Source organism: Danio rerio, chromosome 12 (genome assembly GCF_052040795.2).
Source record: "Danio rerio strain M-AB ecotype USA chromosome 12, GRCz13ab, whole genome shotgun sequence".
Lineage (NCBI taxonomy): Eukaryota > Metazoa > Chordata > Actinopteri > Cypriniformes > Danionidae > Danio > Danio rerio.
The window spans coordinates 23954313-23972060 of record NC_141032.1 but is presented as its reverse complement, the minus strand read 5'-3'; the positions used below and the strand labels follow the sequence as shown (position 1 = coordinate 23972060).

The 17748-nt window shown below is 35.2% G+C and overlaps 1 protein-coding gene across 3 annotated transcripts in view; it reads right to left on the bottom strand.

Moving 5' to 3' along the window:
- The window catches only part of pkd1b (polycystic kidney disease 1b), a 56220-nt gene that overhangs the window by 18216 nt on the left and 20256 nt on the right, over positions 1 to 17748 (bottom strand). For 2 of the 3 annotated variants that reach the window (XM_087276086.1, XM_087276084.1), the window contains exons 13-28: positions 16662 to 16796; positions 15966 to 16573; positions 15732 to 15876; positions 13691 to 13825; positions 13283 to 13427; positions 11659 to 12255; positions 9758 to 9908; positions 7446 to 7698; positions 5871 to 6066; positions 5619 to 5786; positions 4470 to 4613; positions 4187 to 4397; positions 3816 to 3939; positions 1298 to 1450; positions 1060 to 1124; positions 828 to 979 (exon numbers count right to left, since the gene is read on the bottom strand). In XM_087276086.1, the coding sequence (XP_087132212.1) occupies positions 828 to 979; positions 1060 to 1124; positions 1298 to 1450; positions 3816 to 3939; positions 4187 to 4397; positions 4470 to 4613; positions 5619 to 5786; positions 5871 to 6066; positions 7446 to 7698; positions 9758 to 9908; positions 11659 to 12255; positions 13283 to 13427; positions 13691 to 13825; positions 15732 to 15876; positions 15966 to 16573; positions 16662 to 16796 (3382 nt within the window). The remainder of the gene's footprint in view (positions 1 to 827; positions 980 to 1059; positions 1125 to 1297; positions 1451 to 3815; positions 3940 to 4186; positions 4398 to 4469; positions 4614 to 5618; positions 5787 to 5870; positions 6067 to 7445; positions 7699 to 9757; positions 9909 to 11658; positions 12256 to 13282; positions 13428 to 13690; positions 13826 to 15731; positions 15877 to 15965; positions 16574 to 16661; positions 16797 to 17748) is intronic. The other variant, XM_087276085.1, reaches the window with a different exon arrangement.

Here is a 17748-nt window from a genome sequence, read left to right as displayed (position 1 = left end):
CAGCTGTACCCCATATCTTTGGACTTGTGGGGGAAACCGGAACACCTGGAGAAAACCTACGCGAACACGGGGAGAACATGCAAACACCACACAGAAATGCCAACTGACCCAGCTGAGGCTCAAACCAGCAACCTTTTTGCTGTGAGGTGAACATGCTACACACTTATTAATTTATTATTTACGTACAGTAATTGAGAAATAAAACAAGAAATCAAAATATAATTAACATGAAAATGTAAATTAAAACTGTAAATGAAAACGTAAATAAAAAAGCATATTTATTGATAGTCTTACTCCTATCACTTTAAAATAACACTGTACATCTCTTTATATTTAGGCTAAAACACAGCTTTATTTATTTATTTATTTATGCCTACTTATTGGTATGTATGTTTGTACTTTTATTTTAGTTGTCTTTTATTTATTTAATTCTACTTTTCAAAATGAATCCTCATTGCACTTAACAAGTATACAATGATTATAAAGCGTGTTAACAAGTTTTTATTGATTAATAAAATAATTTTAATGCTTTGTTTAATATTCATTTACAAGTAGCAGAGTATATACAGCTTCTGTATGGGCTATTTCTGTCCGTTCGCACCCTGTCCCTTTGTGCCCCCTGGCAGCATAGTCGCAAACTGCGGTCATACCTAAAAACACGTTTTTATTCCCTTATTCCAGTGGCGGCGGTACAGGGCATGGTGGTAATTGTCATTTTAAAGTTTCCGCCACTGTAACTTAAATTCAACAAACGGATCATCAAAATAAAGTGTGACCTTCATTTTTGACTTAAAGAGACTTTAGAGAGTAATGTTGCTTCTTCAAACCTGAAGACTTGGCTAGTTCTCCATTGTCATGATCAGATGTTGGAGTAGACAAATGTAATTGTAGAAGGGCTTTTTTTCTCTTTAGAAGGTGTGTGGTTCCTGTCAGCTCAGGCAGCCCAAAGATACTGTCGCATGACGGCAATTGATCCACACTGTGATGTTTAAAATAACTATTTATACACATTGTAGACATTTTAAAGGCATGTAATAATGCAATTAATTGACTTGTTACCGGCCATTCCTAGGATCTGGAGAGTTCCAAAACTCTGAATCTAGTTTCTTGCTCTGCAGTGAATTCTTTGCAAGGGAAAACATGAAGATACAGTGAGAAAATGTTGTAAATGCATTCTTTAAATCATGCTTGAATCTGACTACTTATATGCTAATTAAAATGGACATTGTCGTTCCACCCAAAACCAAGACAACATAAAGTCTCAATGATATCAATTAATCAATTGACTTAATCTCACTGTGAAAGGAGATGGTCCATCATAAATAGAAGATTCGGGGCATGTTGGCAGGGACAGAAAAGATGAACAGGTGAGATCTGGGTGACTGAGGAAAACATCCATCTCCACGGTATGAGACACAGGAGAAGGAGGTGCAGACACCTCCAGTGTCACCTACAAGACAATCCATTAGCACTGTGTTATTAGTGAGGAATTTTCATGTATGATATTTCACCATTGTTCAAAAGGTAGAAATTATATCTTAACATAGCAACAAACATTTGTTTCTGAACTCTGAACTACAAAGAGTCAAAGCAGAAGCTACTGTAGTGAGATATATAGACTGCCTTTCATAAATCTGTTATGAACTTTGATTTGTACAGGCTGAAATTAGTTCAAAGTTAGTTCTTTATTTTGGGATACAATAAGATTATTTATTATGCCATTGGATCTTTGAAATTTAGCAGACCTTTTACATTTACAAACCTTTATATTACATATAGGTAGTATGTGAAAAACCATAAAAAAGGACTTTTCCTTTTTTTTAAAAAAAAAAAAAGAAATTTAATTTTTCTTTTATTATAGTGTACAATAAAAGTCCAAATATTATTTATGCAGGTTGATATGCATGCTTTTCCAATACCAAAACAGTCTTAGGCCAATCCCAATTCTACCTCTTAGCCTTTCCCTTTGTCCTAATTCTCTTTATCTTGAAGGCTAGGGCTAAGGGGTAAATAGCACTTTGAATGAAGATTTTTCAGGACCACACTCGAAACCAAGGGGTAAGAAAATTTCCCAAAATTCACCAGCCACAACAGCAGGATCACAGCACCCAGAAGTAAGGAGATAAACAAATTAGTATTTTTTTGTCCTTATTATGAATTTTCTAAACAAACAAACACGTTTTAATATATTCATAACCGCGTTCATGTTTTACCATCATGCTTAAAAAAAACAAAACAAAAAAAAAACGCTAAAATTAAATATATAATCCATAATCATAACTCTTGTATAGCAGTCCCACAACATTCTAACACTTGATGACGCTCAAATAGCCTGTCAGTAATGTCTAGTGGCAGTCTGGGACTGAGCTTTTTTTACGGTGTCTGCTATAATGTTAATGTTGTTTTTTGTGTCTTTATATAACTGAATCCTGTGCACTGTGTAAATGCACAGTACACTCACGATCTTATTGCCACATTAGATCGTTATGATAACATGATATATGCCTTCAGTAATTTCCTGAAGATAAATACCAAAAAATACACAACTGGAATAACTACGGCAGTCGCGATTGTCTGATCTCATATGAAGCATGAGATCGCGATGACATCTGATGATGGTGCAGGTGCTGTAGTGCTGTCTCGATTCTTAGGGGGAAATTTTAAAGCCTTTCGCCTTCACCCTTGGTTTTAAGGGCCAAGGGGAAGGGGTAGATGTACAAAAATAGAATTGAGATTGGGCCTTAATTTTGTCTATAAGTATTATTAAGCGAAGCATATATATATATATTTTTTGACAGAGGGCTGTCAGTAAGACAACCTTAAATTCTAATGTGCATAGTTATTAAGCAGCTTTTATTTTACAAACAAAAGTACCCTAAAATCTGATATAATGCGCAATGGAAAATCAACAATGCACGTCAGAAAGATTAAATATTTTAGAAAGTGTAAAAAAAGGGCATAACCACTCGACAATAAGTGCTCAATGAGGCAGCAGGGCAACATCAATACAAATTTAAAAGAAAATAATTTAAGAATATGCATAGCATTTAGGGCTAAACCAACAATTAAATCATCAGCCTTTAATCTGTGCCAGCATTTTGTCCCAAAACTCTAGAAAGAAATTGGTGTCTTAAGAGATACTAAGTTTTAGGTTTTCTGCTATAGTATACAATCCTGAAACATTATGCTTGCTTAATAAAATTTTATGGACCGTTTTATGGACAGTTGAATGTGACACTAAGGAACCAGCGCTAGTTCAATTTGAACAGCTGCAAGGTGTGGTTGTGTGGTTTAGGCATGGTGTGAGCTGACACTAAGATTTATCTAGAAAGACAACCCTCGTAAATTAGTTCTTAATATTTACCAGATTGTAGAAAATAAATACATTTAAAAACAGTACAAATTGAAATCTGAAAATTTTTCCATTTAAATTTAGTCTATTCTATCACGTTTTTTTCATCATCTTATAATAATTTTAAGGCAGGGCTCATGTTCCAAAATTGTTTTCATCTGCAAATATCTGAGAATATGAAACCTTGTATTTCTGGGAACCACAAGTAAGCAGTTCAGTAAACGGTATGGCAGTCAGTTTCTGTATTTTTACTTAAGTCCTTTATGTCTTATTTTAAGGAGGGGGGGGGGGGGTATTGATGTAAATTTTATTTATTCATTTATTTTTTATTTCAGTGCTTATTATCACTTATTAATTGCACAAAGTTGCTTGCGGACAACTTTCATAATGCTTTCATAATCATTATTATGCACACACCAGAGAGTGTGGTTTCACAAGGGAATAAACAGACTGTCATCCATACCTTGCTCTTGGTTCTTTGAAAGAGAAATTTGAGAATGGCTTGAAAAGGGAATGTCAAAGCTGCAACTGTCATCCCAACCAGAACAGTCTCTGCATTCATCACCATCTGGGTAGAAACTCGACCGCTGCAGTCATAACAGTAACATATTGCAAGAATAACCCATTTGTTTTAAGGGGAAGGATTTTAAGGGCAATCATTTGTCTGAGTTTAGAGATGAAAATGATTCCCCTTTGGCATTAATCCATAACAAAGCCTACAGCTTGGAGAAAAACAGAAATTGCTTTGTTTTACAAGATGTAATTACCTGATTCTACAGTGTAATATACAAGTTCAATCTGTTGTCTATGGCCTTTGAAGGTCAGACCTATTACCTGCTGCCCTTTCTGCCCACTGCTCCATACCATACTGCCCCAGCTGCCAGATAGAGATGTAATAAGAGGGCGCAGCAGGTGACCCTCTGGGCTCGGCTAAAGCGGCTATGTGTTGGCCGTTCCCATAATGAAATCCACAGATGGTGCTCTTGAAGTCCAAACAGCAACTGGGAATGTAGGATTCTCTTAAATTGATGCAGCTCCTGAGGGCCTACAGTATACAGGGATCATAAGGTTATTGAATTCAAGTATGAAATTCTCCACAGAGGATGTGTATACTTACAAGATGCTAATATAACTTTCTCCACCCTTCCAGAGTTTTTCTCATTCTCCACTGAGAGCCAGTCTTCCACCAAGAAGAAGAACATGTTTTCTGTCTGGATGTCCCAAACTATTACATGTTGTAGATACCAAGATGGGTCTAGACCTGAAAAACATAGCATTTATTCATGATTTGTTGTTTTTAAAAGGAAATGTTCAATCAAAAATGACACATAGCAAATGTTTTTCAGTATTTGTTGTTTTAAAAAGGAAATGTTAACTCAAAAAAAGAGAATCGCCTGTTCGGAAAAATATATAGCTTAAAGGGGTTAATAATTTTGACCTAAAAGTTTTTTTTTTTTATTTAAAACTGCTTTTATTTTAGCCGAAATAAAACACATCAGACTTTCTCCAGAAGAAAAAATATTATCAGACATACTGTGAAAATTACCTTGCTCTTTTAAACATAATTTGGGAAATATTAAAAATAAATAAATAAATAATCAAAGGGGGTGTAATAATTCTGATTATAACTGTATAAATGTGTAAATATATTTTATGTGAAATATCTTCAAGTCCCTAAAAAATCAAAACTAACTATTTGATTTTGTTAGCATTGCTACTTTTGTGGTGAACAATTAATCGATGCATGTCATTAAAAAAAGATAGTTTGCTTTTCTAATCTTTAATTGAAATCTGAAAATGCACTTGTGCACCTTTTTTTTCTTATTCTTTAGTTAAATGATCAGATTATGTTTATGAAATTGGCATAACTAACATATGTATTTATGCTGATCCAACGGTCATTTTTGACAACAGACAGAAATAGTGAGGAGAAGTAAGTTAGGCTGTAATACTGTACATGGACTGATCACAAACTTTTAATCAAGACACAACAGGCTATCTTGTGTAATTGAACAGATCATTTGTATTACATTATCATTATAATGTTACATTATTATTTATATTATTACAAGGACTACAGTTTCAGCTAAAAATCTTCTTTACAATTCTGACAAAAATAAAAGTTATGTACATATTGGTTAGCCTATTAATAAAATTAAAAAAATAATAATAAAAAATAAAATAAAATATGTTTAAATAAATAAAAAAGAGGTAATTTTCATTTAGGGGTTAGCTACTGAGGAAAGAAGCCGTTCACAGCACTGACCTGTGTTGTCATGCCAGATGCGTATTTTCCAGATCTCTCCAAGATTGGCATCTGTTTCAACTTGGAAGTCATCCATGCTGTTCCTTTGGAAAGCTCCTTGTCTTTGTAGGTGACGTGAGCCACTTTTATTCAGACCATACAGGCTTATGCCAACATGTGCAGTGGTACCTGATGTTTCATTACGTTGTTAATTAAGATTGATGATCTGCATAAATAACAATCTGAAAACAGAAAATTGAAGGTTTGACTCACCAGAGCCTCTTTTCCAGCCTGTTTTGACAAGAACCCGGTACTGGTAGCGACCTTTCTGCCCACACAGAGGAACCCAACAAAGACGCAAATTTTCCAGGTGGTCAAGTTTGTGAGCCATAAGACCAACCAGAAGGTGAATCAACAGCAGGACTCCACAAATGATGCCCACTACCACGTTTCTCACTGGCTCTTTTGACTGGAGACACCATTGACATTCATCACTGATGTGTTATCTTTCTTGAAGTGAAAAATCTTAAAAAATCTTCTTTTTATTTTAAATATATTGTAAATAGTACCTTGGGTTTTAAGTTGTTATAAGGCAATTTGTCTATATATCCATTACTTTTGCTAACACTGACAACTTAATGATTATAAGAATAAATTATTTAAATTAATTAATTTGGAACATTTTGGTTCCATCAAAAACCATTGTAAAATATTATCACAGTTGATAAGAACTGCTTTCTGTTTAAATGTATTTTAAAATTTATTTATATCCGCCATGACGAAGCTAAATTGTGAGCATTATTCCTCAAGTCTTCTGAGTCGCATGATTAAGAAATCTTTCAGCCTTTAGAAATCAGTCTGATATGCTGGTATGATGTTCTAAAAACATTTTTAATTTGTATAGCTATCCAAAAATTGGGAAGTGCTTTGTATACACTGTTAATGTTTTCAGGATTCATTGATGAAACTAAAAAATTTAAGTAAACATAACTAATTATAACAGATATTTTCAACCCAGGCTCATTCTGAAAACACACCTCTATATACATTTCTGGAGACCGAGAAATACATCCCAGGAGGTATATTTTTTTGCAGTTTTTGTTTTCACAAATCCACAAGAGGTTGCTGTATATGCTTCATAAGATCTCAAATGTGTCTCGCGAGTGCCATTCGCACCTGCTGTTCTTGCGTAAACCCACTAGAGGACACTGTTGACTGACTGTTTGACTGACTGACTGACTGACCGATCGACTGATCCACCCTCCTCATTCCCTAAATCCAACCAATTTTATTGAATGACCCGCCCACCCACTTACCTAAACCATACCAACAATGTTTAAAAGCAATCCAGAAAAGAAAAGCACTCTTTTGATTTTTACAACACTTTTAGATTTTATCACATTCTCAACCTGTTATTTACTTGTTTATTTAATTTTTTTGGATTCTGTTTTCGCCTTACCTGCCTTCTGAAAACGTTCTTTATCAGACTCAGGCGAGATAACAGGACAAACTGGTTACAGCAGGAAAGCTGTCCATACTGAGGTAAGCAGTCAGCTGGTAAACGCGAAAAAGAATGACGTCATACCGCCCCATAGCATTCATTTTAAAAATGAAATGCAGCTACACTTAGCTCTGGCTAAATAATTTGCGGTCTCGAGAAACGTATACAGGGCTATGTTTTCAGAATCAGCGTATGTGTTGGATATTTTGTAACCATGTAAAATATTGTTTTAAATGCTTCCTTAAATGTTTTTTTTTTTAAATAAATTAATTATAAATTATATTGATCCCAAATCATATCAGTAGTGGTGTGCTTTCCCGTTAATAAATTAAGCAGTAGGGGCATACCGGTGGCAGAAGCAGCAGAGCCTCAGGATGGATGAAGAGACTGGCTCCAAACATGGTGAGGTGCTGTGTGAGGCAGTGGGCAGAGTGAGGACTGCTGGTGCTCAGAGGACTCAGACCATCACTGCTCCAGCGGAGCTTTTTAACATCGAAGAATCGGCACAACACGCTGAACACACACACCGACACAGTCACATCCACACCGCCGATGCTGCTGTTCACCTTCACAAACAGCTCTTTCGCAGAGCCATTCAAGCTGGACAATTAGACAATAATAATCAATACAATTATCAAAACAACAATACAACATTCATATTGGTAACACTTATATAGTGAGTAAAGTATTTAACATACGTTTTTGTAATAACAATGTAGCTATGAAAGGAGTATAAAAACAAAGCATAACAAGTGCAACTTTATTTTACAGCCAGCATACTTTTTCTATTTACTCTGTAACTAAAAGAAAAAAGAGAGTAAAAAGAACCACCTACATTTACAGTTCACAAATGGTATACATAACTTGAACAACAAGAAATAAAGGTGTAAGAAGCACCATCCTAATTTACAAATGTTACATTTACCCTAAGTATAAACCTGGAGATGACAATATAACAAAATAACCATCTTTACCCACAAACGTTATACATCTACCCTGGAACTACTAGAAACATGGGAGTAAAAACAACTTTGAATTTTATCACTCGATTGAATGGGCATTATCAGTGGTTATCAGCTGATAGATATGGGCCAGTAAGGTCCTTCTGCGCCTACTGGTAGGCTCAGAGGGCTCTAATCATCCATCCACAAAGTTAATTAGCTATACTTGTCGAGAAGACTCCAGATCCAGATTTGTTTTACATTACTGTGACGGTTGGGTTTAGGGTTAGGGTTGGGGTAGACATGAATAAAATACAATAATGGGAAATTTAATAAATAATATATAGCTAATTAACTATGATATAGCTGATTACCTATGTGGATGGATGATTACAGCGTTCTGAGCCTACCAGTAGCCTATTTAACCAACTGGTTGAGTTAAAATTATTTGTTGCTTTGTTGGGTTATTTTTAACCTTTATTAGGTTATATATTAATAATTTAACCAGTCAAGTTAAATATTTGGTGCTTTGTTGGGTTATTTTTTAACTTAAATTGAGTTATTATACATTATGTTGGTAACCAGCTGATAACCACTGATAACGCCTTTTATATCGAGTGATAACATTCCAATTGGCTAGAAAAAAGCATTACCTTCATTTAAAGCTTAAAGGCATAGCTCACCCAAAATGAAAATTTCTCACTATTTACTCACCCTTGAGTGATTCCAAACCTTTGAGTTTTTTCCCTTTTGAGGACAAATAAAGATATTTTGAACAATGTTGGAAACTGGTTACCATTGAAACTGATTGTAGGAAAAACAAATACTAGGAATGTCAATAGTTACAGATTTTCAAGATTTTAGTAAATAGCTTCTATTCTGTTCAACAACAACAACAACAACAACAACAACAACAAAAATTAAATAAATAAACTCTAACAGAATTGTGACAAGTAAAGGGTATGTAAGTTATGACAGAATTTTCAGTTTTGGATGAACTATTTCTTTAATTGTTATATTTACCCTTCAACTACAAAAAAAAAGGGTCAACTTTCCTTACTACTCAAAAAAACTTTATTTCTAGGGATGCACGATATATTGGTGGCCATATCATCATCATCAATACTATTTTTAATGTTATTGTTATCAGTCCGATATTAAAATTAATTCAATATCTTTAAGCCAGATTTTCTCATGGTACAGAATTGCCTGCCTCTGGTTTTGTTATTTAACCTTTTATTTTTTTCAGCGTAGTCAAGTTGCATGTTAATTTGATATGCAAAGAAAAGGAAATCATCTATTTTTGGCATGCTGATTTATGTGAAATTGTGAATATAGGTCTATATAATCACCTTGCAATTTTTGAATTATTGCACTTTTTTGCTTTGAGTATGCTATTCTAAGATCTGTTCAAACGTTTATGAAGTTTTTCAGATAAAATAAGTTGTTCACTGTATAAAAATATGACATTTTGAAATATTTACATTTATCGCCTAATATATCGGTTATCTGCCTCCAAATCTAAAGAGTTATCAGTTATGGATTTTGACCCAAAAATCCACATTGGTGCATTCCTAAATACTACAAAACATTACACAAACACTATTACAAAATCTATGCTGTAAATTCAGATTACTTATTATGTAAAATCCTGGCTGTAATCTAAATTGTTATACCCTACTTTAAATGAAATGGATGAGGGAACTGAAAGAGCTTACAGTGGTGTGAGGAAGATGATGTGCTGCAGTAGCGGAGTCTGAGCTGAGAGAAAGATGGTGAGTTCTTGATGATGTATGCGTCCAGACTGTAAATCTACAGGTTGGTCATTAATGGAGATCCATACTAGTCCAGAGGCTTTCTCAGCAGATCCTGTTTGACAGTGTAAAGAACAGGCTGTGGTTACTCTATAATGATAACATAATTATATAATGATAACACATAGTATAACTTTCGCATTTCATTTAAACCTCCTTCCTCCACAAATGTTCATTGCCTCTTTTTAATGAAACTATTCATTCATTTTCCTTCGCCTTAGTTGTTTATCAGGGGTCACCACAGCGGAATTAACCCCCAACAATTTCAGACACAACCCAGTACTGGGAAAAATCCATACACACTCTCGCAGCGCATACCATTGGACTGTGGGGCAAACAGGAGCACCCTGAGAAATGCCGGGGTTACTTAAAGTAATTAAAAGTAATATATTTTAATACGCTTAAAAAAGTCTCAAAAGTCTCATTTGTTCTGCAAGGTTGCAATCATAAGTTAAGCTTAGTTTACATCATTACTTTAGTCTCCCGATTCATCAGTCGCATGATGATTAAAAAAAAATAGTGTCTGCTATGCTGGTTTGATCCTCAATAATCATTTCTTCTTATTATTAATAAAACAGTTGTCCTTTTTTGCGGAAAGTTCAATTCAATTCAATTCAATTCAGCTTTATTTGTATAGCGCTTTTACAATGTAGATTGTGTCAAAGCAGCTTCACATAAATGGTCATAGTAACTGGAACAGTGTGGTTCAGTAACTGGAACAGTGTAGTTCAGTTTTTAGTGTTTAAGTTCAGTTCAGTTTAGCTCAGTTCAGTGTGATTTAATCATTACTGAGAGTTCAAACACTGAAGAGCCAATTACTTGTGTGTGTGAGTGTGATTGATTCTTTAAAGTTTGATGATTATTTCTTCATTATGCAGAAAACAGATTTTAAAGTTCTTGAGCTTGAAGTTAAATTACAAATGCCACTTTAAAACAGTTTCATTCCCCCCCCCACCCAGAATATTAGTGATATTATAAGTCGATCTCTCTCTTTTGTATGTTGTAGTGCTGTATTTATACTGATTTGCATGCATATCAGGAATGTGTGTTGTGTTGGCAGAAAGAAAGAAGCAATGTCTGCATGTGTTTAGCGTTTTTCCCTATCGCAAACACAACAGCAGTCTGGTAGTGATTGCGTTGCTTTTTTACAGGGTTAATTATTGTGATATCCCGATTGCAACAAAGAAAACTGTAGACTGTAACACTGTAAGAAGATATTTTTGTAGATGGATAACATTTCATGTCACGTTCAGTCTTATAATCCTACAATGTGAGTAAAATCAGCAGTTTTGTCATCACTTTACACATTATGCTATAGAGTCATTCAAACACTGTAGCTCTAAAGTGACATTGGTGAATTTGTAACGACTTCTGATTTTCTGACGTCAGCTGCAGATGTGAATGAATGGTGGCAGAAAGTAGTAATAAAAAAAGAGTTTTTAGACTCGCCGTGTTTGATTTTCTTATTTATATACACGATTGTGCAGTCGAAGTATTGTATAAACACAATATCACACTCGTAGCAGTGCGATGCGGCTGTATATCAGCACTGGTGGAACACTATTGCAATGCACGCCTCCCACCAGTGCTGATATACAGCCATATCACACTGCTACCAGTGTGATATTGCTCATTATATATATATATACATATATATATATATATATATATATATATATATATATATATATATATATATATATATATATATATATATATATATATATATATATATATATATATATATAGTGTATGGTAGAGTTTATTTTATTGAAGTTTTCGAAGTATCGGCTTTTGTACACTACCTGGAATGAGACTGAAGTTTAGGGCAACATAGAGTCCAGTGTGAGGTTCTGCATCCATTGCTTTAACTGTGAAATTTACACTTCCATTATGCTTCAGAGTAATATTCTTCCACAGTAAGCTCTCATCTTTCATCTCTTGTGCTTGTTTGTGTAATGTGACTTGTATGGCAGAATCTAGTGTCAGGTTGGCAATGGAAATGGGGTTCCCCTGTGGTGTAGCAAACTCCATGGCTGCCAGCATGGTGGATATAGGAGGTTCGGCACCTGGAATGAATGGATTTTCTTCATTCTCCATCTGCAGCAGGATCTGCAGGACCTCTTGTTTTTCTTCCTTCAGTTGAGAGCTCAGTGCTGATGGTATGTGAAACTGACAGTGAGTGAGGACATCTTTGCACAGGAGGTCTTCAGTAGGGTCACCCTGAATGCCCACTGCACTGATCTTTGGGATGGCAAGAGAAAGAGCTGTTTCCCCTCTCATCCGTGACAACATTAATGAACGCATAAGTTCAAAAACCTGTCCCAGTGCTGATACGGCTCTGATGTGCTCTGATGTGTCCGGAGTGCTCCTTTGCCTCAGATCTGCAGTCATTGTGTTGCCTACAGTGAGAAAAAAACAGGTATGTCATGGATCATTTACAGCTTGTATCCAGTTCCTCCAGGATTCTGTGGATTACTTGGTGGTAATTTTTGCAGCATGAAATGCAAATTACTGTACAGTTTTCGGTAATGCAATTCTTTTTTTCTTTTTTCTTTTTTTACATTTATTTATGCTTTTGGAATGCATTATGAGACCTTTATCTTTCTTCCAACAACTTGATGTTGAAATAAGTTTGAAAAAGCATGTTTTATTGACAATTTTAATAGTTAGAAGTGATATACAGTAATGTCTATATTTGGTGTTACAGTACAGAAACATTGTCATAAACTGCCAGTACATTTTCTGTTATAATATATTCACACTACTAACTACTAAAATGTCAATTAAAAGTCACTTTGTTAAATTGTTGAGTTGAATATTATAATGCAATTATAAATGCTCATAATGCAATTGATATTGGTAAATCAACAAAAAATACATAAACAAAATGCAGAAATTGCAAAAAAAAATGCATTGTTTTTCGAATGCTTACATATTAGCTCTTTCATTAGCATTAGAAATCCTTCATTCATTTTCCTTTGGCTTAGTTCCTTTATTCATCAGGGGTCAGCACAGTGGAATGAACCGCCAACCTATCCAGCGTATCTTTTTACAGCATATCGTCTTTTTGTAGTCCTCAAACTTTGATCGCTGTAGGCTCTGCTAAACTAACTCTGTAAAAGCTAATATCTCCCTTTGCATTGAACTTTGAGGGTATTACATTCAGAGATGTTGTTTATAATAGCACAGCTACATTACATATCTACTAAAGTTTAAAATATGATATTGTAGTGGACCACCTCTTTAAAGTAAAAAAGAGTACCTTTTGAAAAGCTACGACCCCAGTGACAGAAACGGTACCTTTATTTCTGAGAAATGTATTGTCACCACAATTTCAGGATGCAAAAATCTTGCAAATGTCCTTCAAAATTCAGAAGGAACTCTTCTAATATCCCAGTAAATGTGAATTCTGCTGAAAGTAGTTACTTAAAACAGTCAGTATGTTCCTGCCAGTGTCTGTGGGGTTGATGTTGCCCTCTCCAGTTTGTTCTCTTATAACTTTGATCATCTTCTTCGTGACCTGCAGGACCTTTGCATAGCAGCCGCTGCACTGCACTTCAGAGGGAACCACCTGCAGATATGACGGTACATTTATCTTACACACCATTTGCATTCAAAACATCATAATTTTGTTCTTAGCTAGCATGAATATTTCTGTATTCCCAGCACTCCTCGTTATGCACAGCAGGCAGTCTGTATTCAGCGATAAGCCTTTGACTTTCATGTCACATGGTGGTGGATCTGTAATAAGTTGCTGACATGCTTTGGGTCGAGGTATTATTAATTCTGATTAATGCTAAATTCTTCATAAGCGTTAACAGTTGAAAGCCTTACTGTAGACTGGGCCAAAGCTGAGCTGATAAGAGCCACGTCCTGGAGTGAGGAGACTGGAAGAGAGGCCAGGACTTGGATCACCCTTGTACGTATATGAATCTTGTCCTCCAGTTCCTGAGCACTTATGGATGTTAGCTGTGGAAGCAGTTAATTGTGTTCAGTGTTTGATCAAATAGGTAAAACTGAGTGGTTTGAAGGATAGTAGCAAAATATTTTAAATTAATTTATATTTGTATTTTAGGCCTGCACTGTGACCCTTAAATAGTGTCTTTTAATAGGTCATGAAATGATTTTGCTCTAAATATGCCTGCTGAAATTTTATTGAAAATAATCTACTGCTTTACTTAATTATATTTTTGTAGGAGTCTTCCATAAATCATAGTGAAATATGTTTGAATGTTTTGTTTTAAATTAAAAATTTGGAATCTCAATGCAAAACAAATCAAAATACTGTCAAATTTACCTTTCAAAGTTGTCCAAACTAAATTCTTATCAATGCTAATTCTTAATCCATAATGGAGTTGTACAATGGAATGTACAAAATATCTTCATGGAACATAATCTTTATTTAATATTCTAATGATAGTTGACCAGTTTTTACATATACAATGTGCGATTGCCAATTCCTAAAAATGTACCTTTGCAATATAAGATGTTTTTTTAATTGCTCCAGGGTCACATTTATGTTAATTAATCACTTTCCAAAATAAAGGTATAAAAGCTCTCACTGTGGTGGTTTCTTTTCCAAAGGTACCCAGCAGGCACACAACAATATCAGATGTTAATATTACAGTAGATTCGATGTAGATTTTGACGACAGGTGACCAAAATATAACAAGCGTCTAAGGACAATGTTATTTTTATGTCCAATAATGACGTCCAATGACATTGATATTTGGTTGATTTTAGTTTGTGTTGGAAAGTGCCAAAATCCAACATCTTAAACCAACGCCATTTTGACGTCAAATACTAACATTTATTTATGAGGTATGGCAACCAAAATCAAATGTCTGAGCATCATAACATCAAGCTGGAACATTATTAGAAGCTGATATTTGGTTGACTTTTACGTTGGACAAATAATCAAAATTAAACCAACGAATAATCAAAAAGACATTCAGAACTTATAATCAATCTAATTTTTCCAGGATGTCTTTTTAAAATACTTCAATTACTCACATAAGCCCGCTGTAATGAAGGGTCTGACACAGAGGGATGCCCGTTCTGTTAAAGGCTGTGGCTGACTTATTCTTCTGAGACCACTTTGCAGCAACATCTGATCTCTGGTCAAGCAGGACAATGGACCCATTCTTGAGCCTTACTTTGCACTACATTGACAATGACTGGACGCTGCACCAGAGATGCCTTGGCATTACATTGGCCATTACATTAAAATTGTTATTTAAATGAAAATATTTGTTTACAGAAGATGCAAGAAATGCACTGTTTATATTATTATTTACAGTATATACAATATTTATTTTATTTGGAAGAGATCCTGCTCATTTTCTATCTTTAATATAAAAAAAAAAAAAAACATTGAAATTAATTGATTTTGTTTCCAAAAGTGCAAGTTATTCATTTTCACAATTTTTCCAAGAAAAAAAGTGACAGTTGGTTTTAGGCAGTGTGTAATTTCATTTTTGTTGTTCAATGGTGATGTTCAATAAATACTACTAGATAGTAGATAGCGTGTGTTTCCTTCAATTATTTTAGAATTAAGTAATGCTCCCTTCCTTCAGAAATCTCTGACTTGTAATATGTGAGCATATTTACTGTCCAAAACTGGTCAGTAAACTGTGAGAGGCAAAAAATTAAATAAATAAATAAAAAAATAAAATAATTGTTCATTAATTGTAATCGAGTTAAAATGTTCAATTAATTGAGATTTTAAGCCCTAAAAAACACATGACATTGGGGTACAATGTCAATCTGACATCATCACTCAATTACTAATCTGCAATCACTAATCTGTTTATTCCACAAGCAAAAGTATCAATTCAAAGATTGATTACACATTAAAATAGTTAGTCAGGGCTACCTGGTTGAGTTGACTGGTCAGGGCAAAAGAATATTGCATAATGTCCTGAGGGTTGCCTTGTTGGATCAAGGCCCAAAACTCTGATTGACTCCTTTTCTTCAACCATGTCACTGTGCACTGGTCACAAGGCAACACTGTCAGTTTCCTGCAGTGAGATACAAGATGTTATTTTGGAACTGTCATGTTCAGTTAAATCTTGTCTGACTATGTATATAAGCATAGCAGATGACTAACTTTTTTACTGCGACAACCGTAGCCCCCATACTATCCTCTATATGAACCAGCACATGAATAACAGATGCATTTTCCACTGTGTTCTTAATACCCAGTGGCACCAGGGAGCTCAACGTGCTCTGAGTGCCTCTGTAAAGGGTAATCAAAGGACATAATGGTCCGAAATCTTCACACTGTGCCACCTGCAGTGAAAATATGAGCTGAGCTGAGTCACCGTCATCATCCATCCACCCTGCCATTGAGGAAAAAAAAATAGCAAGGAATGCGTCAGTCTGCAGAGCCATTACTTGGGTGTGAAATAAGAGGAGAAGAGAAATGACAGTACCAGAGCAACTGTAAGAAACCTTGGTTTCCAGGAAATAAAGCGAGTCATCGGGTGACAGAGTGCAAAAACCCCCGTAGGGAGGATGGTTGGAAACTAAGGTGATGCTTGCCGACCCCCAAAGCCCAGAGGCAGGATCAGACACGTTGAGAGTAAAGGTGTATTCTTGGCCCTCCATTAGCACCCCTGGTTTAATGACTATTTCTCTCCGGAGGCTTCCTGTCAAGGTAGTGACCTCATTCAGTGTAAGAGCTTCACCTCTCTGATTCTCTGCAGTCCATCTGTACTGTAGGTGAAGTGTTTTAAACATTATTAAGGTTTGGAAATGATGAAGGCGTATGATGTTGTTTTAAAGTACTGTGTGAACCAAATACCTGTATGGTGTCCTGACATGCAGAACAATAGCCAGCCAAGGAAACATGGTCGTTGTGATTCATGTGAAGCAATTGGTTATTACAGGAAACACACTTCACAGTCACAGTTAGTAATGTGGCATTGTACACTCTAACCTGAAAGAATGAAAAAAAAAAGTTTTAATTAGTTTGGTGGACAGTTTATGCTGCAGAATTTGTTATGCAATTGAACCCTTTAATATCATAATTTCAATCCAGGCTCATTCTGATTACGTACCCCATATACATTTCTGGAGATCAAAATATGTCCCAGGAGCTACTTTTTTTTTTTTTTTTTTTTCGGTTTTTGTCTTCATGAATATGCCAGAAGCCGCATGAGATGTCAAATTTCTCTCACGAGTGCCATTCACACCTGCTCTCCTTGCGTAAGTCCACCAGAGGCTACTGTTGACTGACTAATTGACTGACTGACCAACCATTCAACCTCCCCCTTTCCTATACCCAAACGATCGTGTCTTCAAAAGCACCGGTTAACCCGCTAACCTGCTTGCCTAAACCAAACTGCAGTGTTTTGAAAAGCAATCCAGAATGTTTTTATTTACTTTAGTTATTTACTTGTTTATTTATTTAAAGTTTTTTTTTTTTTTTTTTTGGCTTTTGTTTTTGTCTTACCCGCTTTCTGGAATCATTCTTCACCAGATTAAAACACCATCGTTACAGTCAACTCTGCATCTCAAGTCTGCCGACACATGTGTCGAGCTACCAGACAAATCGGTAACAGCTGAAAAGCTGTCTATATGCAGGTAGCGGTCAGATGGTAAGCAAGAAAAGGAATGGCATCACACTGCCCCATAGCATTCATTTTAAAGACAAAATGCAGTCATATGTAGCTCTGGCTACATAATTCATGATCTCCAAAATTGTATATAGGGCTAAGTTTTCAGAATAAGCCTATGTTGTAACATGTTGACTTGTTTCATAATTGTACTGTAAGTTTACATCATGCGCATACTTTCTCAGAAGTGTGAGCTATAAGCTCAGAATTACATGTTTTAAAATCCGAATTGTGGTAAACAGTAAAAAACAACAACTTGCAATTCCAACTTTT